This window comes from Ambystoma mexicanum, chromosome 6q (assembly GCF_040938575.1).
Source record: "Ambystoma mexicanum isolate Mex_15411 chromosome 6q, UKY_AmexF1_1, whole genome shotgun sequence".
Taxonomy (NCBI): domain Eukaryota; kingdom Metazoa; phylum Chordata; class Amphibia; order Caudata; family Ambystomatidae; genus Ambystoma; species Ambystoma mexicanum.
Window position 1 is genome coordinate 17,576,576 of NC_090937.1, and position 27,148 is coordinate 17,603,723.

General features: G+C 45.5%; 1 protein-coding gene across 2 annotated transcripts in view; it reads right to left on the reverse strand.

Moving 5' to 3' along the window:
• The window catches only part of FRMPD1 (FERM and PDZ domain containing 1), a 1,388,071-nt gene that overhangs the window by 115,900 nt on the left and 1,245,023 nt on the right, over positions 1–27,148 (reverse strand). For both annotated transcript variants that reach the window (XM_069630382.1, XM_069630381.1), the window contains one exon: positions 14,373–14,517. In XM_069630382.1, coding sequence (XP_069486483.1) covers positions 14,373–14,517 — 145 coding nt within the window. The remainder of the gene's footprint in view (positions 1–14,372; positions 14,518–27,148) is intronic.

Genomic DNA, 27,148 nt, shown 5'->3' on the forward strand with positions numbered 1-27,148 from the left:
GGGATTGTTGGGACCCAGGTGCAGGGGGGCATGGATGGGACATGGGTGGGGGCCTGCTGGCAGGTGCCCCACAGTGCTGGGGGGTGGGGGGGTGGGGGACATGAGTTGGACATGGGTGGGGGCCTGCTGGCAGGTGCCCCACAGTGCTGGGGGGGGGGGTGGGGGACATGAGTTGGACATGGGTGGGGGCCTGCTGGCAGGTGCCCCACAGTGCTGGGGGGTGGGGGGGTGGGGGACATGAGTTGGACATGGGTGGGGGCCTGCTGGCAGGTGCCCCACAGTGCTGGGGGGTGGGGGTGGTGGGGGACATGAGTTGGACATGGGTGGGGGCCTGCTGGCAGGTGCCCCACAGTGCTGGGGGGTGGGGGTGGTGGGGGACATGAGTTGGACATGGGTGGGGGCCTGCTGGCAGGTGCCCCACAGTGCTGGGGGGTGGGGGGGGTGGGGGACATGAGTTGGACATGGGTGGGGGCCTGCTGGCAGGTGCCCCACAGTGCTGGGGGGTGGGGGTGGTGGGGGACATGAGTTGGACATGAGTGGGGGCCTGCTGGCAGGTGCCCCACAGTGCTGGGGGGTGGGGGGGTGGGGGACATGAGTTGGACATGGGTGGGGGCCTGCTGGCAGGTGCCCCACAGTGCTGGGGGGTGGGGGTGGTGGGGGACATGAGTTGGACATGGGTGGGGGCCTGCTGGCAGGTGCCCCACAGTGCTGGGGGGTGGGGGGGGTGGTGGACATGAGTTGGACATGGGTGGGGGCCTGCTGGCAGGTGCCCCACAGTGCTGGGGGGTGGGGGTGGTGGGGGACATGAGTTGGACATGGGTGGGGGCCTGCTGGCAGGTGCCCCACAGTGCTGGGGGGTGGGGGGGGGTGGGGGACATGAGTTGGACATGGGTGGGGGCCTGCTGGCAGGTGCCCCACAGTACTGGGGGGTGGGGGGGGTGGGGGACATGAGTTGGACATGGGTGGGGGCCTGCTGGCAGGTGCCCCACAGTGCTGGGGGGTGGGGGTGGTGGGGGACATGAGTTGGACATGGGTGGGGGCCTGCTGGCAGGTGCCCCACAGTGCTGGGGGGTGGGGGGGGTGGGGGACATGAGTTGGACATGGGTGGGGGCCTGCTGGCAGGTGCCCCACAGTGCTGGGGGGTGGGGGTGGTGGGGGACATGAGTTGGACATGGTTGGGGGCCTGCTGGCAGGTGCCCCACAGTGCTGGGGGGTGGGGGTGGTGGGGGACATGAGTTGGACATGGGTGGGGGCCTGCTGGCAGGTGCCCCACAGTGCTGGGGGGTGGGGGGGGTGGGGGACATGAGTTGGACATGGTTGGGGGCCTGCTGGCAGGTGCCCCACAGTGCTGGGGGGTGGGGGTGCAGGGGGACATGTGGCTTGGCTGGGGGGCATGCCCATGGTGGATGGGCTGCCTGCGGGACATGACCAGGGGTGCAGGCTAGTCCCCTGTGGTGTGGGCTGCCTGCAGAGGTTGTGGAGGGGGTAGAGGGGAGACCTGGGAGGACCCACACTGGCAATTCACCTCTTCAACTTCCCGCACACCCACGTAATACACTGCCCCACTCGCACAGGCCAATCGCGTGTAGATTTTCTCGCGCACCCCTGAAATACACGTACCCTGCTGAAATCGCGTGTGGAACTTCACGCGCACCCCTGAAATACACGCGCCCAGGCTATTCGCGTGTGGAACTTCACGCGCACCCCCGGAATACACGTACCCAGCCCATTCGCGTGTAGATTTTCTCGCGCACCCCTGAAATACACGTACCCTGCTGAAATCGCGTGTGGAACTTCACGCGCACCCCTGAAATACACGCGCCCAGGCTATTCGCGTGTGGAACTTCACGCGCACCCCCGGAATACACGTACCCAGCCCATTCGCGTGTAGATTTTCTCGCGCACCCCTGAAATACACGTACCCTGCTGAAATCGCGTGTGGAACTTCACGCGCACCCCTGAAATACACGCGCCCAGGCTATTCGCGTGTGGAACTTCACGCGCACCCCCGGAATACACGTACCCAGCCCATTCGCGTGTAGATTTTCTCGCGCACCCCTGAAATACACGTACCCTGCTGAAATCGCGTGTGGAACTTCAGGCGCACCCCTGAAATACACGCGCCCAGGCTATTCGCGTGTGGAACTTCACGCGCACCCCCGGAATACACGTACCCAGCCCATTCGCGTGTAGATTTTCTCGCGCACCCCTGAAATACACGTACCCTGCAGAAATCGCGTGTGGAACTTCACGCGCACCCCTGAAATACACGCGCCCAGGCTATTCGCGTGTGGAACTTCACGCGCACCCCCGGAATACACGTACCCAGCCCATTCGCGTGTAGATTTTCTCACGCACCCCTGAAATACACGTACCCAGGCCAATCGCGTGTAGAATTTCTCGCGCACCCCTGAGATCCACGTACCCCGCTCAATCGCGTATTTGACTTCCCGCGCGCCACTTTTTTGATGCGCTGGGACTCTACCGCCTGCCTTCTTGTGGCGGCCGTGTTTCAGCTTGTGCGTGTCTTTGCCTGTGCGTGGCTTTGCCCTATTCGATTCCATGAATACGTGTGGTTCGAGTGCGTGTGGGCGTTCCGTCTGCTTCCCTGCAGTACATCCCCAGTTACGCCCTTATTTTCCCGTGTTGTTCCCCATTCTGCGCGTTACGCCCCATGTCCCGCCCACTTTCTGGTGTGTGCGCTGAGGTTGTGCGCTTTCACTGTGCGCGTCGCGCACGCCTTTCGCGATGTTGCAGTGACTTGTGCGCCATGCATGGGTTTGGCGCACATCCCGCGGTGAACACGCGCAGGGACTTCCATGAATCGCACGCGTGCGCGTGCGCCTGTTTTTTTCCGCTTGCGCCTGCTTGCGCCTGCTTGCGCCTGCTTGCGCGAAGATTTTCGGCGCACGTTTGTTCCATGAATCGGCCCCTAAGTGTTCCGCAAGCCCAACATTTCTGTGGTCAGAAAACTGTCTAGCGCTGTCATTTGAGATGCTCCCATAGCCCCAGAACGCAGCAGCAAGGTACACTACAAGTAAGTGTTCATTCCTACTATTTCCAATTTGTCCTATTAACCCAACAGGTATAAAGAATATACTGATTTATACGTAGAAAGCCCTATTCTCCCACATTTTAATGAGAGCTCTTGACAAAGTTCAGTTCCCAGAAGGGTCGAAGCTGGTACAGTACGTAGACAATCTGCTCTTAGCCACCACCTCCCTGGAAGCATGTGAGGAAGACTCTATCACCCTGTTGACAGTGTTTGCTGAAAAGGATTACAAGGCATATAAAGACAAGTTACAGCTATGTCTGCCCAGCGTACGATACCTGGGCCATGAGATTTCATCTGGGGAAAGACATGTATCCCAAAAGCGGATTACAGCGACCCAGAAAGCCCCCAAGCCCCAGACCAGAAAGCAGATAAAAGGGTTTCTCGGGATTGTCAGCTAATGTAGATAGTAGGTCCCGGGATATGTAAGCATAGTGAGCCCCTTCAAAACCTGATGCACGATTTGACCCCAGATCCCCAGCCATGGTCTCAGGAAGCAGAAAATGCCTTTGTCACCATTAAACAAGCACTCGTAATGGCTTCCGGCTTTAAGTTTGCCAGATTCTAGAAAGCTGTTTGTGATGTACTGCGACGAGCGCAATGGTTTTGCTCAAGGTATGTTGACCCAGTTACACAGTCACAAGCATCAGCCTGTATCGTACAATAGTGCAGCTTTAGATGCAGTAGTCGTGGGAGTTCCAGCTTGTCTGTGAGCCATTGCTGCTGCTGCTCTGTTGATAGAAAAGAGTGGTTCACTTGTGCAAAGTCACCCTTTTACAATTGCAGTTCACCATGCCGTATTGTCATTATTACTTAAAGGGAAGACACAGCCTGTGCTTAACTCCCGTCTCACTCTATACGAAAAGTTGACATGTTTGCTGCTAATGTAACTTTGAACCGGAGTTCAGTCCTGAATCCGGCTTCTTTGCTGCCAACCCCACAGGCAGGATGGAGAACCAAAACACTGTCAGGTTGTTGTTGAAACACTTATGACATCCCTTGCTGATTTATCAGAAGTGCCCCTGTTGAACCCTGACCAGATCCTCTTTGTGGATGGCTTGTGCATCCATGTCCCAGAAACTGGGGAATTGGTCTCTGGTTACTTTGTATGTAGCCCCAATGGCGTCTTAGAAGCCTATCGAATACCCATGGCCAAGTTTGCACAGGTCGACCATACTCGTAGCCCTCACCCATGCCTGTGCCTTGCTCCAGGACATATCGGGCACAATCTATACCAACACCAGGTATGGTCATGGGGTTGTGCATGACTTCGGTGTCCTCTGGAAGCAACATAGGTATTTAACATCCATGGGCACCCTAATATTGAATGGAAAATATGTGTCCGCTTTATTGAATGCATTGTTACTCCCTGCTGCTGTGGCCATTGTTAAATGTAACTGACATGATCCCTCCCAGTAATTCACAGCCCAAGGACATACACTCGCAGGTGGTGCAGCTCGTTCATCTGCCTTAAACGGGCCCCTGGCTCCTAAGGATATTTCTGTTTGTGCCTCCCTTTCCAGCCTGGCAATTCTCCAAGACAAAGCCCCCTGGACCCAACGTTACTGTAAGTTGGGAGTAGACTCTGTGTGGCGTTCCCCAGACAGCACCTGGTTGCACCCAAGGTACTCCTGCCCTACCTGGTCGTTAAAGCTCACGGCTTAGCCCATTCAGGTAAAATGCTACGATTACACTATTGAATAGAGATTGGATGGCCCCTGGTTTAGCCTCCATGGTTCAAGTTTATTGTGAGAACTGTGTTACCTGTTTGACACACAATATTGGTATAGAGATACCCATGAGGCTGTCTGTGCGTCCAGTACCTGAGGGTCCCTTTCTGCATGTGCAGACAGACATCATGCAGCTACCCACTTGCATGAACTTCACTTATTGTTTAGTGATGACAGATGTATTCTCTGGATGGGTAGAGGCCTATCCTTGTAGAAAGGCAATGCTGTTACAGTGGCAAAAAAGTTGTTGACAGAGTTCATACACAATTTTACAGCCAGGAGATTGGATCTTGGTCAAGGTCCATCAGTGTAAATCTGCACTCCAGCCCAAGTGGCGCGGCCAGTTCCAGGTTCTCTTGACCACACACACAGCCATAAAATGTGCTGGAATCCTGCCCTGGATTAATTAAATACACTGCCGCAAGATCACCACCCCAGTCGATGACACCACCTCCACTGCAACCAAACTTCCTCTGCTTTTCTCTGGTCCTACCGCGACCAGCAACTCCTCCACAAGTGACACCTCTGGTCATTTGATGATGTCAGACCCTTCCAGTGCTGCTAGAGAATGAACATTACTAGAGGATAAGGGTGCGGCCCTTGATCAGACAGTATGCTCACATGCTGAAGCAGGATCCACAGCTTCTGACTCTCTTCCACACAGACAGGTCTCTGCAGGAGCTATTGCTGAGGCTTGTTTATCAGTCGGTCGAAGTCCTGGAGGGAACAATCCCATTCAGGCCCCACTTCTGGCGTACCACCTTCAGTGCCTGATCCCTCTGGATCTCACAATGAGGCCCCCAAAAGGTAGGCTTTGCAATCTGTGAGGGGTCATGAGGGTGAGGTGGACAACTTGATGAAAGTTTTTAAACAAATGCCATTTTATTAAATCAAAAAGGTTTGTTAAATGCCTCGCTATCCCAACCCTGACAAGCATTTCCCTGCCTAAAAGAAACTAAAGGAAAGACTCTAACAAAAGGTTTCTGTCCCTCACAGTTGTATACACATCAACTCAATAAGGAATTCTATGGCAGTTTAACAACAACAAACAAAACAATATAGGTCACATCACAATAGCTGCTTTATCTGGCAACCTCAGTGAATTCCCCTTCCCCGGATTTAAGCATGTCTTTCTTAAATGTCCAGAAAGGATAAGGAAATCCTGCATCATAACAAAAAGGTTCCACGTCAGTTATTTTCCTAATCCAACTTGACAACACAAAGTTTCAAATTGGATTCGAAGGATAGTTCACAATTGTTTAACACACTTTCCTCTGTCTACTTGTAGTCAAGGTTTTGAGACAGGTTCTTGTCATCAACAATGAATAGGTCGTAACTTCATTAACTTTAAAGCCAACGTCTTTGTCAGGAATTTTTAGAACCACTTCAACTTCGGTGCTGCTTTATCAAAACAGACATCCATTAAACACATTTCAAAGCTTCATTAGTTTCAAAACAAATATTATTGTCAAGATGTTTTGGTACCACTTCAACGTTGTCTTAAGTTTTACCCCACCACAATACCTTATGAGCTTTAACCTGGCTTACTCTTATGTCAGGTTTACCACTTCCACAGCCATTTGTTACAAATGCGCTCTGTCTGGTATACTTTCTTGCCAGCCAAGACAAACCACTACAGTTCACTGTACGGTATACTCTCCTATCCGCACAGAACCAATTGGCACAAAGTTCCAAGACCTGGTATACTCCCTTGCCAGACCCAACTACTATCTCCAAGTACTTCTACGGAAAGGGTCAACTTCAAAGGTTTTAACAATGCCTTTGGGTTCTGCTGCACAATTTTAGATTTAGAATTCTCTTCAAGGGACACAAGAATCCCATTGGTGCTATTTAGTACACATATATGTTTGCCACACGCAAGACAGGCTATGCTTTCATCCTCCTGGACCTTGTGGACAAGAAAGGAGTCCTCTTGCCAATCTTGTTCCACCATTGTATGATTAACCAAATTCTGATTAAAACTCCTCCTCTTCTTCACATTTCTTTGGCTTTGGGAATGTGGGTTTAAGACATTCTCTACATCTGGGCAATCTTCCTCATACACTTTGTTATGTTCATATATCTTCCCTTGACTTAGGCACCCCGGGTGTTTGTGAAGTGTTTTAGTGTATGTCCCATTTGTCTTTGGCAATGATGGTTTGAGTTCCCTTCTTTACACTTCAGGTAGTATAGCTCAATAGCAACACACTCGTTTTCGAAGCAAGACGACGCAGAGCAAAACAGGTTTCAATCCCAGGTCCACGCTTAGAAACCTCTTCGGTATTAAGCGTGTTATAAATAACCAATTATACATACATACATTATTTATACATATACACACATATACATAAACTGCCCCTTTGTGTGGTTGGTTGTTCTTATCATTCACTATAAAGCAATCACCTCATTCAGATGAAATCTTTGGCTTTCTGATTGCCAACTACTTTTGTTTATATCAGCTTGGAATTTGTCGAGTAAGTAATCGGTTTCACATTAGGTTGTTATTCAAAAATGGGCCTGGGTTAAGGCAACAAGTAACCACAGAGCACTCCAGGGTCACAGCTCGACAGTGAACTCACCGGTGGAGTGCGCACCCGTGTACTTTGCTGCTCCCAGCCCATCTCATTCGCTTCTCTGAAGCAGCACAGCAACTTCTCCTGCACGGCCTCCGTCGTCTCAGAGCCCTTGCTGCTTCCCCAGCATTCTGGTACTCAAATGCCATCACAGAATATTGCATGTTAGGGAAAGTCACAAGTAGGTGTGCTTTCCGTTGCCCAGCCTCTGTAGCTGGAGTCACCACAGCGTCTCAGTGCTCGCCTGCGACCGCTGAACGCTATTCATTTTTGGAAATTTAGAAACCGGTGCGCTTTCCGCTGCACAACCTCTGCAGCTGAAATTTCTTGACCACAGGCCTCTCTCAGGACCGGCTTCTCTCGCCACTCTGGTACCAGTGTTCTGGTTCTTTCATGATTTCTTCTGCTGCTTCGTGGAGAGTGTAAAACGCCTCCATCCACTATTGCTACTACTGCTCTCCTGTGGCTGTTGCTTCAGCCCCCTCTCCTTCTTCCACTTTGATCTCTATCTTGTTCTTAATCTAATGGCCTCCACCTGAGGGGGCCTTTTATGCCTCTCAGCCACCCTCAGGTGTGGGTCATTAAACCCAATGGGCTGTACTCTGCAACACTGTGCCTCTGTAACCTTCTTCATCCCAATACTCCGGGAATTCAGGGACTTGAAGTCACTATCACAAAATGTAGTTCTTTGAATAGCAATAAGCTATTAGGAGATAGGGGTCTTGGGGTAAGTTACCTTAGAGAGTCTCCCATTCCTCCTGACCTGCCCCCACCTCATGTGATCCTCCTGGCTAACACTACCCCCAGGGTCATTATCAGAAAATGTCTGCCTTTCCCAGGCCACATGAGAGCGGTTCCAGCCAAGTTTCCTGGGTGAATCATCTCTGATTCATCACAGATCCTGCCAAAGCGGTCCCGAGAACCAGTATCTGCGAAAAAATTGGAAAATGGCCAGGTCATTTGCCCCTGGATTTGTCTCCTCAACGACAATGAATCCCTGAGGTTGCAGTGCACTGTCAAAGAGTGGAGACCACCACGATTGACTTGCCAATACCTGTAAGTTATGGCCCCTCCTGTTACTACCAGCTGGTAATTCTCTTTTTTTTATGACCCTTATGTGCATGTGGCTCTGGTACTTCAGATAGCTCTAGTTGGAAATTTTAGCTGGAACTTCCGATTCCGAACTGTGAACTAAGAAATTCTTTGCCCAGTTCCTGCTTTCTTTTGTAACTTTTGAACACTGACATTAAAAGTTTTATAGGCTTTGTGAAGTTGTAGTAAGGTACTAAATTGAACTTTTGGGCTGGTGCCACAAACTGATTGTCGTACCTGGATATTTGAGGATTGGCCCTACTGTACACTATGTCTAGCTATAACTCTGTTATCATCGTTATTGTCTGAATACTGATATACTATCATTTTACTGTGACTGTGATGAAAATTATTGTCCCTCTGCTCATCTCTTGGTTCACATTGAAAATACTTACTTGCACCTGTCCTGGCAGTATGCTTGTATTTTTAATCTTACTGATTGTTGTGTCTGTGTCCGTCTGCCTCATGACTTATCCTCCGAGTATCCTATTGCACCCATGCCCTTCCACTGTGGGGATGTCTGTTTGGATCTTAAGTTGGTCACTCAATTCCAATGTCCAGAACCCTGTAGAACTGCTCAATCCCACCTGGGTTTCACTGGTCCTCCAAACCTCCCCATTCCAGACCAAGTACGCATCAAGCCAGCAGCACACCACCTTTCCTGCCTGACAACTGGCCTTGTATGCTACACCAACCCAGGTCCTCTGTTCATGGGAACTAGCAAATGTCATTATTACTTGTCCACCAACTCCAGTTTAGTGATCAATAATGTCCCATTTTCCTTTGACCCTAATTTTTCATTTCCCCAATCCGGGTATGCCACGTATTGTGGAACCGATTTCATTTGTGGTATCAAGGCTTATGCCTGGCTGTCAATTAGTTGGGGAGGGAGTTGTCACATGGGGTATGTACTGCCCGCAGTGCGTTATACTCTCACCTTTCCAGCTCAGTCTCTCAAACTTGCCAAGTACTTTACTCTCTTGCTACTGAAGAAATAATATGTTATGATATACCTGGATTTGATGTTTGTTCCCCTAAAGATGTATATAATGAGACTGAGTGAAGGTCTTGTAGGAGGAAAAGGTTGGAATTGAAAATTGAATGTACTCTGTAGGGGAAAAGGTTGGAATTGAAAATTGATTGTACTCCCCTAGCACACTGGTGCATTATAATATTGAGTAGGTATTGCAAACTGCCATGTTTAAACACTGTTTCTTGCCCTTGTGAGGTGAGGCTTTAGGCTTTACTGCGCATGTCCTTGCGATGAAGCCTCTTCGCCTAGTGTTCAGCTATGTTCCCCTACAAATCTCTGGCTTCTGACGTGTTTTCCTTTTGGCATATGTAAGCATGTTTTAGGCTCTTGCTTTGTTAGGAAAAGTGGCTTTAACAGACGGGAGTCATTATACTGTAAGTGTGCTCGCCTGCCTCAGACTGTGTGTGAATCTTTAGGGAGTATATTCAGTTCAACTAAATGTATCACTTTATGCTGTCCTTCCTGATAACACTGTCTCCACAAGTGAGAACGCAGCTGTTATCAAAGACTTGTATGCTGGAGCTTTGTTCCCTGTTTGTAACATTGTTTGAGTATGATTCCCAGCTCTGTCTCGACTTCCCCTTCCATTGAAATGCATGTGTTCCTTTGAGTATAATAGAATAGTGGTTAGAGGGAGGGGGGGTTTCCATTTGCGCTGAAGTCATGTACTGTTGTTGATTTGTTGCTGTCCTGTTTCTTACTTTTAACTAACAAATTGTTCACCAATCCACTGGAATAGTCAGTAGTCATTTTTGAACAACAGTACCAATTATAGTACTATGGCGCTCTTTACTAGTAGTAAAACTACAGCTAGTGGTGGTCCTACCAGTGGTAGCAGTAGTACTTGTAGTATTTGTAGTAACACTGTTGTTGCTAAAACACTATGGGCCTCATGACGAGGTGGGAGGTAAGGGATTACTGGCGCCGGTAAGGGCACCAGTGCCGGTAATCCCTTATCGCCCTACTACGAGTTCCCTTTGCGGGTCCCTCTATAACGCTTGGTTTTTGCAGGCGTTAAGGACGGGACCCCCAAAGGGACTCTAGAGCTAATAACGGTACCGTAATTTGTGGTACCGTTATTAGTGCCTTCCCCATTCCCATTGAGCCCTATGGGGGCTCAAATGGGAATGGGGAATGGCCCTGGTGAATGGGGAATAAGCGGTCCCTCTGACCTCGGAATGGACCGATAATTGCTCCATGCTCCAGGGCGGAGTCGGAAGGGTTTTGGAGGCAGCCATGGACCTAATAGCTCCATGGCTGCCTCCAACCTCGTAATGAGGCCCTATGACTTATGGCGGCAGTAATAGTACTGTGCTTGGTATTAAAGCTACTAGTGTCTGGTAATACTGCAGTTGGTGAAGCAGGAATAGTAGGCATTGTATTGGTGTAAAGTGCAAACAAATGCACCTTTTAACTGCAGCCTTTCGCTACTATAATGAATCTACAGTGTGCACTTCCTCGCCTCCTCTGATGTCACTTCCTCTTTGAAATAGCTCACAACAGGGAGGATAACCAGAGCAAGAACAATTCATTACAAACGTTGGAAATAACATAGATGGATTTTTTTTTCACTGAAAATAGGCAGAAGATAAAACATTAACAGTTAAAATGATTATGTTTTATTTTTGCAAAACACTGCATGTTTCCTTTAAGGCAGTCCATTTTCCAATGATTTGGGGCATTCCATGGGTTTGTAGGCACAATCCATACAATAAGTGTTCCTTATTCCGTATGCCCAACGTTTCTGTGGTCAGAAAACTGTGTCTAGCACTGTCATTTGAAATGCCCCCATGGTGCCCCAGAACGCAGCAGCAAGGTACACTATACGTGTTAATTTCTACTAGTTCCAATTTGTCATATTTACCCAACAGGTATACAGAATATACTGATGTATTTCTTGACACAGGAAACATAACTGATTGATGCCTCACCGTGCAATGAATGTAGTGGAAAGTTAATAGTTTGACTTTATGAATTATGAATAACCTTATCAAAAAACATTAGTACCAGTTCATATATACATTTTATATTATGGATAAACTATATTTTGTAGTGTGATATTATGACACAGAACCTTGATTTGGTTCTTAGCCAGGCATAGATAGGATATCGATAGCATACAGAAATGATGGCTTGTGCATGATAACACTTGCCTGGCAGTACTGGACTTGCTTTTGCTATTGCACTACCCTGGTCCTATTCCGAGGACACAAGCACCATAGTGAAAAAGTTGTTTGTAGACCATAGGATTGGCAAAATGGAAAGAATGTGCACCTGCTTATCACATGCATGAACTATTTGATTTCCACAGAGATTTCCACAGAGGTTATCTCGATGTGATCAATCTAAGCACTGCATGTGCACATTATATTGAATTTCGAGTAGGCTGTTTGAGGGTACGAGCCAATACTGCTAATTGGAAAAACTCGTCAGGTGCTAATTGTTTAATGCGTGATGCTGAGAGGGAAGATATAATCCATTTTATGTTTATTTGCGAGGGGCTGAAGCTAAGAAGATGAACTTCAGTAGCATTATGGATTTGGCCTCCTTTTAACTTAGAACAATAGTTTTATATTCTGGTTATTATGTGTATCTAATGATTTTAAAAGATGTGTCAAAAAGGGTAATTTTGTAGGTTTTTTAAATTGCAATGTATGTTTTTTACCTAATGACTTTAAAGTCGAATAAAGCATTGACTGACTGAAGTTATTTGCCCACGAAAGACTGAAATTTCAGCCACAGATTGAGATGTCTTACTAGACTTTTAAGTCCAGAATTACAACATCAATAATTTTAACTGCATTGACTTCCCCTGTAAATACCCCCTTGAATGCCCCCAATCTGTTTGTCTTGAGCCTGTGTTCCACCTTACCCCTTACATCAACTTGCCCATCTTCGACTTTGGGTATAAAGAACTTGTGTGGGTGGGTGGATCTGAATGCCGTGACTAATGTTTGTCCCTCTGTATGTGTTGTTTGTCAAAACACCATTTCCTCCAGTAAATACAACAGAATATATAGGGTGTTCATTCTTATTTTTTATTTTATTTCATCTATTTAATGAGCAAAAACCTAGCATCAAGAAGCAAGTGCACGCTGTGCACTCAGTGGGCTTCCTGGTGCATGAGGATGACATGAAAATGTGTTCATGTGTACGAGAGCATGCGTGTGTGTGTGTATATATATATATATATATATGAATGTATGTATATGTACAAATATATATATATATATATATATATATATATATATATATATATATATATATATATATATATATATGGTTTATTTTAATAGTAGAAACAGCCCAGAGACTCTCTTCAAATTCACTCAGGAGTTTGGAGACAGAACAAAAAAGACTGGAAGAGAATTCATTGGTTCAGGATGCTAAATATGAACATTGTACTTTGAAAGACAAACTGAGAAATGTAAGATTGACACACACAATGAACACATATAAAAACTAAAGAACATATAAAAATACAATAATGAAAGTGCCTAACCATACCGGAGACCCAATCGTTTTAAAGAGTATTCAAGGGACAGCTTATTAAACAATTGAGAGCCAATGAATGGTGACACTGGATTAAATAGAAAAGAAAAAAAAAATCATACGATATTCAAGTAATATAAAGTGTAAAAAAGAGGATTAACTCATACTCATCAGTGGGATGAATATTATATTATGAGCACACATCCTCTAAAGGAGCCAGCACATAATGAACAACGAAGAGAAGACATGATAACAGTAGGGATAGATGTGGATCCGAGAGTTTTCTAGAAAAGAACAGAACATACCCATTCCTGAAAAGATGAGGGAAGGAGCAGTGCAACTCATGTCCCATGTCAAAACACATGTTGACTTTGGGTTTTTTATATGATTGGGCTATTAATTATCATAATATACGAATTAAGTATTCATGTAAAGGTACATGATTATAAACGCAATAATTTAAGAATAGTACATTGAGAAGGTATACTTGATGAAGAAGAGGTCTATTTGAAAAATGAAAATAAATATTTTAAATGAATGTTGAAGAAAAATGTATAGAACTTTTATTACTAAATAATAAGACATAAGTGCACATGATTCTTTTGGATGCCATTGGGGTGCATCTCAAATTAACAGTTAAGAACAAGTATGTAGTAAATAAGGCAAACTTAATTCATTAGGAAACATATATCTTTTCCTGTAATACTGACACCCTTTTTCAACTGAGTGGATCTTTCCTAATTGTTGAACCAAATGTAGATGTAAACATGCACATGTCTTTTAAAGCAAATCTGTTTGTAAAAGCAAAGTGGTGCAGTCCATGTTTGCATTAAGATTGTATAGAAATGAATACAACGATTTCTTTAAAAGTATTTACACAATGCGCACACTACTAGAATTTCATAGGTTGTTTTTTTGTTGATTTCCACCTTGATTTGATATCCCGCTTGTTGTTTGGGTAAACAAGAAGTTGCATGTTCTATGCTGTGCAGTCTAGCATGTTCTTAGAATAGCCTTCATGATTTCGATAACATTTTGTAATACCAAACTGCTGCTCCCATTGTCTATTGGTTTCTTTCCCGCTAGCCACTGTGTCTCAGTACCTTGCCTCCCTCTTCTTTCTCCATTCCTCTACATCATACTTACTACAGCCTTTGATAAGATCTTTCTATGTAAGAGCCTTTAACTACTCCCATGCTTGTCTTCCAGATTTCAACCATCCTTCAACCCATCAATTGTGATATTGGTGACATACTGGAACCTAACCAATAAGGTGTATGTTTTCAATTCAAGATTTACATTACAAATAAACCCACACATGTCTTCTGAGCCAACACCAAGACTGATGTCAAAAGACACAATGAAACACACAAAAGACAGTGCAACAGGTTTGTAATTACCTTCTTCAGCTGATATGCGGTGAATCTGCCTGTCACTATTCCATGCAAATATGGTGTGGCCCGAATCAACAAAGAGTTTGTAGTACCCAGCAATAAGACACGCAAGGTCTTTTCCATTGTTCGACTCCAACAGCAATGTGAGGGGCTTTGAAGGTAAAAACATTACAGAGAGTTTAGACACAATAAAAACGAATGGGTTTAGAGCATGCTTTTACTATACTTAATGCAGGTGTGGTCTATTAAAGTAAAAACATGAAACTCAATGCATGCATACAGGAGTGTGAATGACTCAAGAGCAATAGGAATACACGTTTCAAGTAAGCTAGTGAGGTGACAAAGTTAAAAGGATCCAAAATATTTTATGGTCAAAAACAGACATTTCCAATGAGAAATGTACTACACATTTGTAGTGGGAAGAGAGAGTGGAAGGCATCACATGTGCACAGAATACGACAAAAAGAGGCACTCAAAAATGAGTTACATTTTCCTTGTTCCAATTATTTTGAGTTATTTTCCCTACACTGAGTTTTATGATCTTGAAAGTACCAATTGCATTAGGTATACCATAATTATTTGTGGAATTTGCCAAACTCGTTTCCATGGCTCATTTTTTAGGTCTGTCATGAAATTTGGAAATTTAACGAGGGCCATCATCTTCAAACCCCATCCCCTCAGTTCTGAGGGATGTCCCATGGGTATGGAGGAAAGGGGATGGGATGTAAGAGTACTTTATATTCTTTACATAGGTTCTCACTATTAAATTAATTCTAAAGTGGCACCTTAAAGCACATGACGTCTAAGTAGGTTTTATGGAAACCTTTAATCATTTGTTGCTATCTTCAACATCATATTTCACACAACCATGTTTTTTTGTGGCAGTTATTTATTAATTTACTCAACAACATCGTGTACAACCTGTATCATGTGGGATATATTGACCCACTAGCCTCTGCCCTGCGACATCACTGTGTGCTGCTTTCAACAGAACCAACAAAATGGCCGCAAAAAGCCCTACATACGCTAAAAGCTCTGAGAAGTGCGCAGTGAACCCGGAAAAGTTGTCTGCCAATCTACTTTGCCTGTGTCAGTGGGGAACAGGAGACCACGCTGCCAAAACCTGTCAATGGGCTGTTCAGAGAGGGAAAATGGAAACTACAGGAAAGGCAGTGCTTTATTGCGAGGAAAACCAAAGGTGCTCTGAAATCCATTTTTTTTCCCTTGGCTGTTGAAATTGCAAAATCATGGTTCAAAACATCAGAAAAGATCCAACATCCTTGCTGGGTGTTAACCATCACCTTAGTTAAGGAATCCACATAAGCACACAATGTCAGGAAAAGCAGAATCCATCATAGAATATCCACATTAAAAAGTGTGCTTGGCTGTGAAAAATCTGTCAGAAATGGGCACAGTACCACCAGCTGCCTGCACGAAAGCTGTCATTTAATTACACTGGCAGTTTAAACTTGTGCATTGAAATCAAATTGTTGAAAAGAAGTGACTTGCCATCAAAAGCAACATAGGTTGCAACCATTCAATCTCTATGTTTTAAAAAGACTGAAATTAGAGATCTATGTGTCTATTTTTGAAAATGTAAGTTTATTTTAGCAAAGACAATTTTAAACAAATTGAGTTAAAGTGACCTCAGATACCAGCCAAAGAACTTTAAAGCACATTCCACTGCGTGCCCCAAACAAAGGGTGCCTTCCTTCTGCTCTCTGCCCCAGGAACTCTCAGTCAGATGTTAATGAAAAGGGGAGGGGATTTTGCTCTGCTGCCCCTGAGAGGGACAAACGGTTTCATTGGCTGAAAAGAATATGCTGATGCAAGTGTCAACAGAAACTCTTGCCAGAAGGAAGAGAGGCGGAGATTCCTCTTGACCCACCAAAACTTTGGTGGCCGAACAGACAGTTATGTGTATCCTTACAGCACAAGAAAGTATATTTTGGAAAAGGACTGACAGGGGACTGTGCAAAATTGTAAACATTTGTAAAATATAGTGTTGTGAACATGAAAATTCTGGTCATGTTTTTAAAACTACTCAGAACTCTGTGCTATGTTCAGAGACATGACTACAGAATATGCGGTTTTGTAGCAATTGTGGTGATGCCAGAAACATGAAACTTCACATGATTATGCCCAGAGGACATGCGCACATATGTATAAAAAATGTGGACAAATCTGACATTGGGTACCAGACCAAAAGTGTGAAAAATGGTCAAAACTGAACCAAAGCTCTCACCGAGATGGGACTCAGATGAATACTTGCTCCACTAGATCTGTGATGTAAATATGTTATTGCTAGCAAGTTGGTAAAATTGTAAATATGTCGTGTATGAAAAATAGATTTGCTGTGCAGACACAAAGGGGAGGTTCTCCCTGGATCCTAAAATACAGCGTCATCATGACACCATGTTTCCTTCTCAAATCAGGGGAGAGGAAATACCCTAACCAATAGAATCCCTAGAGGGTGTGCCTAGTATAATTCCGCCTACCCACTCCTTTAGGAAATACATAAATAGAGACATCTTAGGACCTAGAAACACAGACACATTCATGCATCAACTGATTGCTGGCAGAGCACTTTGCAAGAGAGATCCGTATCCAAGACTCCAGAACTTTGAAAACAGAAAGGCCCATTTCCAAAGCTGAACCCTTGTCAGCTTGACCTTTAATAATCCTGAAACCAGATTTTACCCTAGACCTCCAAGGGAAACTAAAAAGAACAGCCTGGCTGTGCTGTTTCAGCTTTCTTGCTAAGAATTCTTGCCAGAATCCAGGGATCCAACCCAGTAGAGCAGAGCTGTAACCAGATAGCTGCGAACCAGAACCAACCCGTCAGATCCAGTTCAATTCTGCTGTGCAGTGTCCAGAGTGCTGAATGCAGAACCAGATCCCCTTGAGTCCAGTCCGGTGTGCTAGCAGAATTCCAGTCCAGAAATCCTTGACCAGATCCCTCACGGGTCCATTCCAAACAGTGGTAGTGAGTATCTATAGCATAGGATTGTCCCTAGCAAGTATCTTGTCCATAAGTAAGCATACCCAAACCCATTCTATTATATGCAGAACTGCATTGTAGAAAATCTTTTGTCTTACCTGAATCTTTCTCTAATCCCTATAGTTCTTTGGTAATAGTAGTGTTAAAATCATCTTTACGCTAATATATTTTCTGAAGAAAGGCAAGCGTCTCGGCGGGCAAAAACCATCCAGAGACGTCGCTGGACTGGTGGCTATGCTGTCATGTAGCTTGTGGCATCATAGACTCCCTAGTGTAAAAAAATATTGTCTGTAATGTTCAAAAGCGCATCTTTATTTTGAAAATGTTGACCCTTTCTGAAAAAAATGACCTCTACAAAAACCTTCATAAAGTCCATACCGTGTATGCTAGAAAGGAAATTCCAAAACCGCATCCCAACTCCTTATAGTTTTTCTGCAATTACGTTTATCGCACGCGGAAAAGTTTGCTGCAAATTTTTCATTTGGCTCATATCTCTCATGTGTGAAACAGCTGTTCTTTGCATCCGACCTCAGAATTAAGTTTTCAACTTGCTAATTACTCAATAATCATTGCTAGTGTTGATATGAAACTATACAAAACAGCTCCCACTAGTTTTGAATCCATTTAGTGAATTAAATCCATTTTTCAGTGCTTTTAACTGTTCATTTAAAGCCACATTCAAAACCATTTTGACAAGTTGCAATCATTCCTGTTTTCTCTGTGTTGCTGGGGAAATTGGGATTGAGACTGTTTTGTTGAGTTTGTATTCCTGAAACCTGTTTTCTCTCCTTCCATCTCTTTATATTGAATATTGGGCGGATCGAGTAGTGTGCCGGGGGAAAGAGTAATCACATTGCATTTTGATTGAACGCACACAAAGTATTATTCTACGCTGCATTATTTTCCTATTCTTACTCTGTGTGATTAAAAAGAGTGGTTGTGACATCACCCCATTGGTGATCCTTGTATAAATATTAAATAGTGTGATATATATATTGTGAAATCCATAAAATAAATCTTTTAACTTTGCAAAACAGACTGCTTCCTGGTTCAGTGTGACCGGGGAGGATTCAAAGAGAGGGGCATGATATAAGGGTACATCATTCAGAAATAAAAGAACTTATAGACAAAAATATATAATTAAGGGTTTCAATCGTGCATCTCACGCTAGGCGTTGACTTAGGTGAAGTGCCGGGTTGAAATCACTTACAAGATTGGGGGCTGGTCACGGGATTTCTGAATTAGATATACCACTTGTGACAGTCTAATACAGTGTGCTAACTAACGGGGTACATAATCCCTGTTGGGCTACCACGCTGTGTTACAATGTGAAAAGCACCCCTCAATAGGAACGCTCTAAGGAATTGGTCTGTTTTGCAAAAATAAAATTAAACTCCTGGAAATTAATTAATATTTCCAGAATGGCGACTTTGGTAGAAATGAATATGGCTAAAGAACACCTATTGCATAAATTATTTGTAAGGTATGAATGGACAGAGCAGGATCAGAATGTGCGGTTGCAGGCAATCACAGAACAGAGCACTGCAACAGGGTTAGACATATGGCAAGACCAGGTTCCATTACATGTGGCCCTGAGTGAACTTTATATGGCCCCTAAGGCAAAGGAAGAGCAAAGCAAGATTGCCAAAATAGCGGCATATCTGTACCTCCATATTGGAGCAATACAGGACAAATATGCCGAGGGCCAAGATCTGGCAAACAAGCAACTGCAAGTATTAGAAAAGGCCCAAACTGATCTGGACTCTGCTGAGCAAAGGCTACAGAGGAGCCAGGAATCAGAAAATGAAAGTTGGCAGTACCTAACCAAAATAAAAGAAGACATGGGTATGCTGCAGCAGGACAAGGGAGAACAGGATACCAGAATGCTGGCCTTGCAGAAGGAGTACTAAGAAAGTTTGGACTCTCTACTGCAGAGCCAGAAAAATCTGGAACAGCAAATACATTTTAACAGGGCATGCGCAGAGCAGGTAGTCACCCTGCAAAGATGCCTAGACAAAGAAAAAGAAGAGAATAATAAACTAATTCTGAAAGACCTGGACACCCAGGCAGAATTTGATGAAGAGCACCAGAAAGCTGGTGCACTCCAAAGACAGAGGGACGACCTGGCTGCACAGAGGCATACTCTTGCTCAGGAAAGGGACACCTTAGGCTAAGTAGTCTGTTATTTAAAAGAGAAGATAGAAGAAAATCACCTGGCCCTTCAGGGACTGGGTGACCTCCAAAAAGACCATGGAAAATTGTTAGAGCACACCAGGAGGGTGGAAGATACTCTAGCAAGGAAGGACCAGGCCAGCATGGACAGGACTCAGGAGGTAACCCTCCTGCAGCAAAAACTGGCCCAGTACTCTAAATTGACACAGGCAGCGCACAGAGACAATGAGGCTCTCTGTGAGAAATATTACTGGCTCCACAGACATTTAGCTAAGCAAGAGCAATTGATAGAAACTAGCAAGGGCTTGATAGAGGGACAGAAAGCTCAGGTTCTTGCATGGCAACAGGGAGCAGGGGCTGAGAGGGATGAGGTCCGCTGGGAAAGGGAAACACCTGAGCATAACCTCGGGAACTTCCTCTATTCCAATCCCTGGACTCTGCCAACCCCATGTCCACTGGTGCACATGAGCCAAGGGCCACAGGGATGGCAGACTTCAATCCAATAGGAATATTGGGCTCCTAGACCAGCACCGCCCAGGAATGGATGGGTGGGCATCTGGGTACGGGTTCCCAAGTACTGTAAAATTTAGTGGGGAACTCCATGAGAGTAGGCCCACTTAGGGCATCCTGAAAACCTCTGCCCAGCTAGGACAGTGGGGGAGTGGGGGGAACTCATCAAATCCTGGGTGCAAGGAGGAATCAGAAGACTCCTCTGAGCGCCCCAGGACACAGGAAACTAGGCCCCCACATTCTGCCAGCCATTCCCAGGCTTGCAGAATCCGGAAGAGCCTAAAAGACCAGACGGGCACCTCTGGTAGCAGTGCCTCTGAGTCAGAGGAGGAGGGGATCAGGGTCACCCGAACCAAAAAGGCCAATAAGATAAAAAGGGCCTTGCTCAAGGATCCCCTAAAACAAATCAAACCGATAATGAGCGTCATCAGGCCCTATCATAAGAAAGTGAAATATTCTGTTTGGGAGCACTTAGAGCTCTTTGAACAGATGAAGGAAACTTTCCATTTGAAGGACAGCCAAGGCTGTATACAATATGTGAAATGGACCTTCTCACCAGAATACTTCAGCTCCTTTGCGGGGCTGGAGGACCAAAATCATTCTAGATGGTCCACCTATAGGGCAGCTATCTTGAAACATTTTTCTGTGCCCAGAATTCCTCAGGAGGCTCGCAAGGCAGCCTACAACTTGCAATGTGGGGAAGATCAGGCCCCACAAGAATTTGTTCAGGAATAAAAGCGTGCCTTTGCGCAGACCACCAGAAGGGTGCGCACTGACAGCAAAGAGTTTGTGAATACTTTTATCCACGCTCTCCCCAAGTACATCATAACCCAGCTAGTGAGAGATTTTCAAGAGAAAAGATCACTAGACTGGGTAATTGAAAAGCCACACAAATTTATGAGGTGCAAAAGCCAGTAGAAAACAAAAATAACCCAAAAATCCCCAAACCAACCAATACCCCTGCTGCTGCTAAGGTGGCAGAGGTGAAGGTTGCCCCCATTTTAGATTTAGAGATGGGGGGCCTAAAAACCTGCCTGCACAGAATCAAAGCAATTCCAAGCCCAGAAGGCCCTCGGGCCAGTCACAAACAGGGAGCCAGGGAAGCAATCCCACAAATGGGACCCCTCACTCCCCTGACTACATCAGCCCCCGCTATAAGGGGAACAGACCCATTCTGGGTTATGTTTGGACTCCTCCATCCCAAAGGGGGGTCCAACCAAACAGCAGCTAACCCAGGGAACTTCCCTCCTCACTTCCCTAAGGAGGGCAGGAATTCCCCAAATCCTGGACAGAACTTCTTCGCCAGGTACCCGCAAAACTTTCAACCCAAAACCATCCATCTTTCCCCAATTTCCTGAGCCCAGACAACCTAATCCGGAATAGGGGAGGCCAAGGGTGGAGGGGTACCCACATTTTCAGAGAAGGGATACCTACCCTTCCCGGGATCAGCCCAGGGGAGACAACAGAACCCTGTATCAGCCTGAGCAGGTGTCACAACTAGAGCGCCAGGTCCAAAACATGGCACAGGATCTGGGTCGCATGCTGAGGGCTCAACAGACCCCTCAGATGAGCATGCCGGTGCTCATCTTCCTTCCCCACTTGTAAAAAGCCCCTGGAAACCCAGGAACCGGAACCAAAATCTCCTGCCCCTGAAAGTCTGCCACCCAGATACAGGGGCAGTGTACAATTTTGGCACTGATGGAATCTGTATCCCAAGCTACCCTCCTGTCAAAAAGGGCCGTTGATAAACTGAATTCGGGAAGGGCGGAGAATTACCAAATTCCTCTCACCCCACTTCCTGGACAACTTCAGAACTTCGACGGGAAGGAAATTCCCGTCGGAGGGACTGCGGATTTGGACATTAAAATTGGGCGACACAAGGTGAAGCACCCGGTCATAGTTGTAACTCCAGAGGGCACCCCTTGTTTACTAGGGAATGACCTCCTGCGAAGGTTGTCACCCCTAATAGATTGTGTAAACAAGGTCCTCTGGACCCAGATGAGCCGACCGATAAAATTAAAACAGAGTGTCAACCATGTTAGTTTAAACGGCACCTGTCATGTGGCTAAACAAAAATCTGACCAAGTAGAATTTCACTTCCAGAACAACCAAATCACAGACGTGACAGTAATAGCAGTAGGACAACAAATTGGTGAAGGGGGGTCCTCTCTATTTCTGAAAATCATCCTTCCTTCCAGTCTTAGGTGGCATTCCACGCTGGAAGGAAACACTCTGAAATTCTTTACCAATTCACAATCAGACATTCCCACTCCTATAGTCCAGAAAGATGAGGAATCAGCTCAAAGCCTGGCTGATATTCAGCAAATTGGAGAGCAGTTGTTCACCCTGTTCAGTTAAATGAAGGGAAGGACTCTGTTCTCGCCCAAGTGTGTGTGAACAATGGTAAGAGCTTCATCAGAGAAGCCATGTTCCGCAAACTCCCAAAAAATCCAGCCATTCCCACATTTAAACTGATAGACAAATGGGAAATGGACCTGGAAACTCCCAATTCCAAACATCTCCTGCCAAGCAGGTGTATGCTCAAAATCTCCATGGGCAACAAGAGCATAGTCCATAATTGTTGGGTCGTGCGAGACGTCACTGCCGCCTTTTACTTAGGCAGTGACATTCTCAATCGCTTTGCCATTAGTTTGGACCTAATAAACTTCAAAGTTTGGTCCCGATTAGTGGATAATCCCATGGGCTTTGATGACCCAGACAAAGCATTTAGGTCAGCTTAACTGCTGCCTTATGCAGTGGAGATTGGAGGGGAAGTCACCATCCCAGAAAGGACCCGACAATTCTCACTGATGCCTATATTTATCTAAACGCTTTTCTCCAACAGCAAGGGTTGTGGGTAAACCCAACACCACTAGTCAATATAGAACATGACACTATTCCAATAGAGATGGATAACAGCGACTTAAAGAGGATCACTTATTGGAATGATGGTTGATGACCGACATTTTTCCATAGATTTAGGCAATGAACTGTTAGGACCAATCCCCAAGGACTGTTTTGACAGTGATTGTGACAACAACACAACACCAGACAGGATATTTAGCCGGCATGGGGGGAATTTCCTGGTGTACACTTCCTGCCCTTATGGTAAGGAAGATGTGACCTGTGACTTCAAGAGGGGATGAGGTGATTTTCCAAGTCCGCGAGGACTGCCTTCCCCACCTGAAGCCACCAGTCCAAATGAGCACTTTGACCAGGGACTTCTCCACCCAGCTGGAGGAGGCCGGGGAGATAGCAAAACCGGAAGTTTTTCCAGGCTTCAGGCAGATGGTTGAAGAGAGAGTCAACCTAGCTGATGCCTGTGAGAATCTGGAGCAAAAGCAAAAATTTAAACAAGTTTTCTTAGATTTTCAAGATCTCTTTGCGGTGGACTCATATGATTGTGGTCGCACCGACATCTACACAACAACAATTCCCACGGACCCTGGCAAGACTACAGTGCTTCCGAAGCAATATCGCTTGCCTCTCGCATCAATGGAGTCCCTTACTGAAATAATTAAGAACCTTGAGTCCTGTGGGATAATCCGTCCAGTCCACAGCACCTTCAATAATCCGGTGCTGGGGATTTTGGAGCCAAACGGCCAGTGGAGACTCTGCGCCGACCTTAGGGAGCTCAACAAACGGGTCAATACTTCCTGATGGCCTCTTCCCTACATTGACCAAGGACTGGCCCAGATCCAGGGGTCACAGGTATTCACTGCAATTACCTGACCAAAGTGTACTGGACTGTACCTGTCAGTAGGGAGGACCAATACAAGCTGGCCTTTACCTTCGGGGGGCAGCAGTACACATGGACCCGGACTCCCTTCGGATACATCAACTCCGGCAATTAATTTAACATTTTTCTACATAAGGCCATGCCCAATCTGGGTGAAAGGGGTAACCTGGCTTATGTAGATGATGTTCTAGTCAAAAGCTCAACTGTGGAGGAACACATAGCGGAGATCGTTATGTTCTGACACAGTTGAGGGCTGCCGAAGCAAAACCTTCCTTTCAAAAGGCACAGTGGTGCAGAACCCGTGTCAATTTCTTGGGTCATGAGATTACTCCTCAGGGTCTCTGTCCCCAGGAAAAGAAAGTGGAAGCACTCCAGAAATTAAAAGACCCCACAACTCTGGGAATTTAGGAGTCTCCTTGGACTGACTAATTACAGCAGAAAAGTTCATTGAGGATTACGCAGAGATCACAAGACCCCTGATCCATCTTTTGAAGGGGGGGTCAAGTGGGAGTGGGGACCAGAACAAGCCGAGGCAGTAAAACAACTCAAAAGAAGCCTCTCACAAGCGCCTTGCCTAGCTTACCCTATCAAAAACAAGAAGTTCTTCTTGGAGACAGGGTTCTCTAATACATGCTTGATTGCAATATTATACCAAAAGCATGACAAGGTCAATAAAGTAATCTCCTATGCGAGTAAAACTTTATCCTCTGTGGAGGAAAAATTCAACGATTGTGAGAAGGCACTCCTGGCAACGGTGTGGGCATTGAAGAATTACCGCCCGTTTATCCAGGGGGAACACATCATAGTGGAGACTCCACACCAGCCTCTGCAATATCTCCAAAGTGACAGAATCCGGGCCGGAAATGTAAGTAATTCCCGATTTACTTCCTGGATTCTGTCAATGCAAGCCTTTCCTGTGGAGGTCAGATATGGCCAAAACAAGAAGAGTCCCCTCGCGCAAGGTCTGGCTGACTTGCATGATTGTGCCAGAGAAAACTGTCTCGAGGACAAAAGTCTTAAAATCTTGGAAAACATGGAGGCATACTTTAATTCCCCACACAAAGTCTTTGAAGAAGACAAGTGTGAGGGAATGCCCACTGTCTATGTGGATGGATGCTCCTACCATGTTGACAACAACGGGGAAAAAGAACTTGTGGCCGGCGTAGGGAATGCATGGGTGAATGGCGCCCCAGAACCTTCCGCTGGGTACAAGATTGGTCCCCGAAGTAGTCAAGTGGCAGAGTTGATGGCTGTGCATCAAGCCATCCTCACTGTTGTCCAACATCAACTCCACAAACTGGTCATAATCACAGATTCGGATTATGTACGGAACGGGTTCGTGGAGCACCTGGTTAACTGGAAAACCAGAGGCATGCTCTGTGCTAATAACAAACCATTGAAACATGGGAAGTTAATCCAAAATATTGATGATCTGGTCACCTCGAATGGGATGACCATCTACTGGAAAAAGATCAAGGGTCATTCAAAAGTAGAGGGACCAGACAAAACTTGAAATGACCTAGCTGATCAGCTGGCCAAAACCGGAGCCATCCAAGGGGATCTACTTGAGATCGAGTGCCTGTTGGGGGAAATCCTGGTCGCTTGTATCACTAGGTCCCAGACAAATGCTCACAATGAACTCTCAACTGCCCAATGGAGTAAGGAGACCCCAGATGCTGATTTGATTACGGCTCAAAAAGGGGATCCAATAATTGGCAAGTTTTATCAACACATTGAGGACCCTCAGAACTTTCCCCTGACGGATACCGATTACTTAGGGAAAGAGGACCTCAGACCTTTGATGAAATGTCCAAAAATGTTCTGAATCCAAGACGGTTTGTTGGTGAGGAAATCCCTAGCTGGCCATGATCAGTGGGTGGTCCCTACCTCATTCGAAGCCTGATGTTAAGTCACGCCCATGATGCGGCCACAGCCGGTCATAGGGGATTTCATACAACACTTGAAATCTTAAGAGAGGTTGCATACTGGCCACACATGGGGCAGGACCTCGACCAATACTTGAAGGGTCACAGAATATTCACCAATTCTTGGCTATGTTGGTCTGGTCTAACATGGCGACATGTTAATTCCACTTCGGTATTTCAAATTGATATACTGTCAAAAAGACAAATATTTTCTTTCAAAAGTCGCATCTCACTGGGTTTGTGGTTAAGCCAAGAAAAGACCACACATAAGCATTCATAAAAAAGGAACAGAATAAACTACTAAATAAAGGACTATCATTCGCCCCAAGAGCGAAGCACAATGAAACAGATTTACACATTGACTTATTCAAATTCGTAAGGAAACTAAAACTTAAGAAGTTTTTTGCCACCGAAGCACCAGGCACCTACCAACAAATAACCAAAACACCACCAAGTGATCTGAGTATCAAAGAAATAGAAGGAATACACTTATTAAGATCCATTGCAGAGCCAGCAGAATATGATATTACACAAGTACTAAGAGACCTGAATGTGGAACCAGACACTCTATCGACCAAGGAGCTGAAACCAGTTTCGAGATTTGGACCCCAATTTTCAGCAGATAATATTATTGACACCTTTTACAAGGCAGTATCACAGGACCTTTATCGGACGGATTCGAAACGACATCAACCAAAAATGAAGCAGAATTTAACTATCAAGGAACTACAAGCCCTCCAGACTCTAGAGACTGACCGTTCTATTGTAATTAAAGAAGCGGACAAGGGGCTGAACATTGTCATTATGAATAGAGAAGCTTATCTAGAAATGGCCAACAAACATCTGAACATCCCAGACTGCTATGTAACAATACCAACAAATGCAATCAAACAGATTGTACTTCATCTGGAGAAACAGATTAAGAACTGGCACCACAAGGGTCTCCTCACGGACGATGAGAGAAGTTACCTCTTCATCAAAGAACCTACGACACCTATCATGTACTTTCTGCCAAAAATCCATAGAATCTATGATCGAATTCCAGAAGGCCGACCGATTCTGAGTGGAATAGGTTTGGCAACAGAGAATATCTCCCAATACCTGGATAATATCTTAAGACCCAGAACAATGGGATTGAAGGCATACCTAAAGGACACCACAGATGTCATTCTTAAGCTCAAAAATGTGACCTGGGAAAGAGACTATCAACTAGCTACACTGGATGTGGGGGCCCTCTACACATCTATTCACCATACATGGGCACTAAGATCAATAGATAACACTTTTAAGGATGACTCGGCATCTATGTACCAGCAATCCAAATGGTAAAAGAAATGTTGGAACTAACATTCGAATATAATATCTTCAACTTTAATAATTGCTTTTACAGACAGACCAAGGGCATGGCGATGGGCACCAAATATGCCCCGGCCTT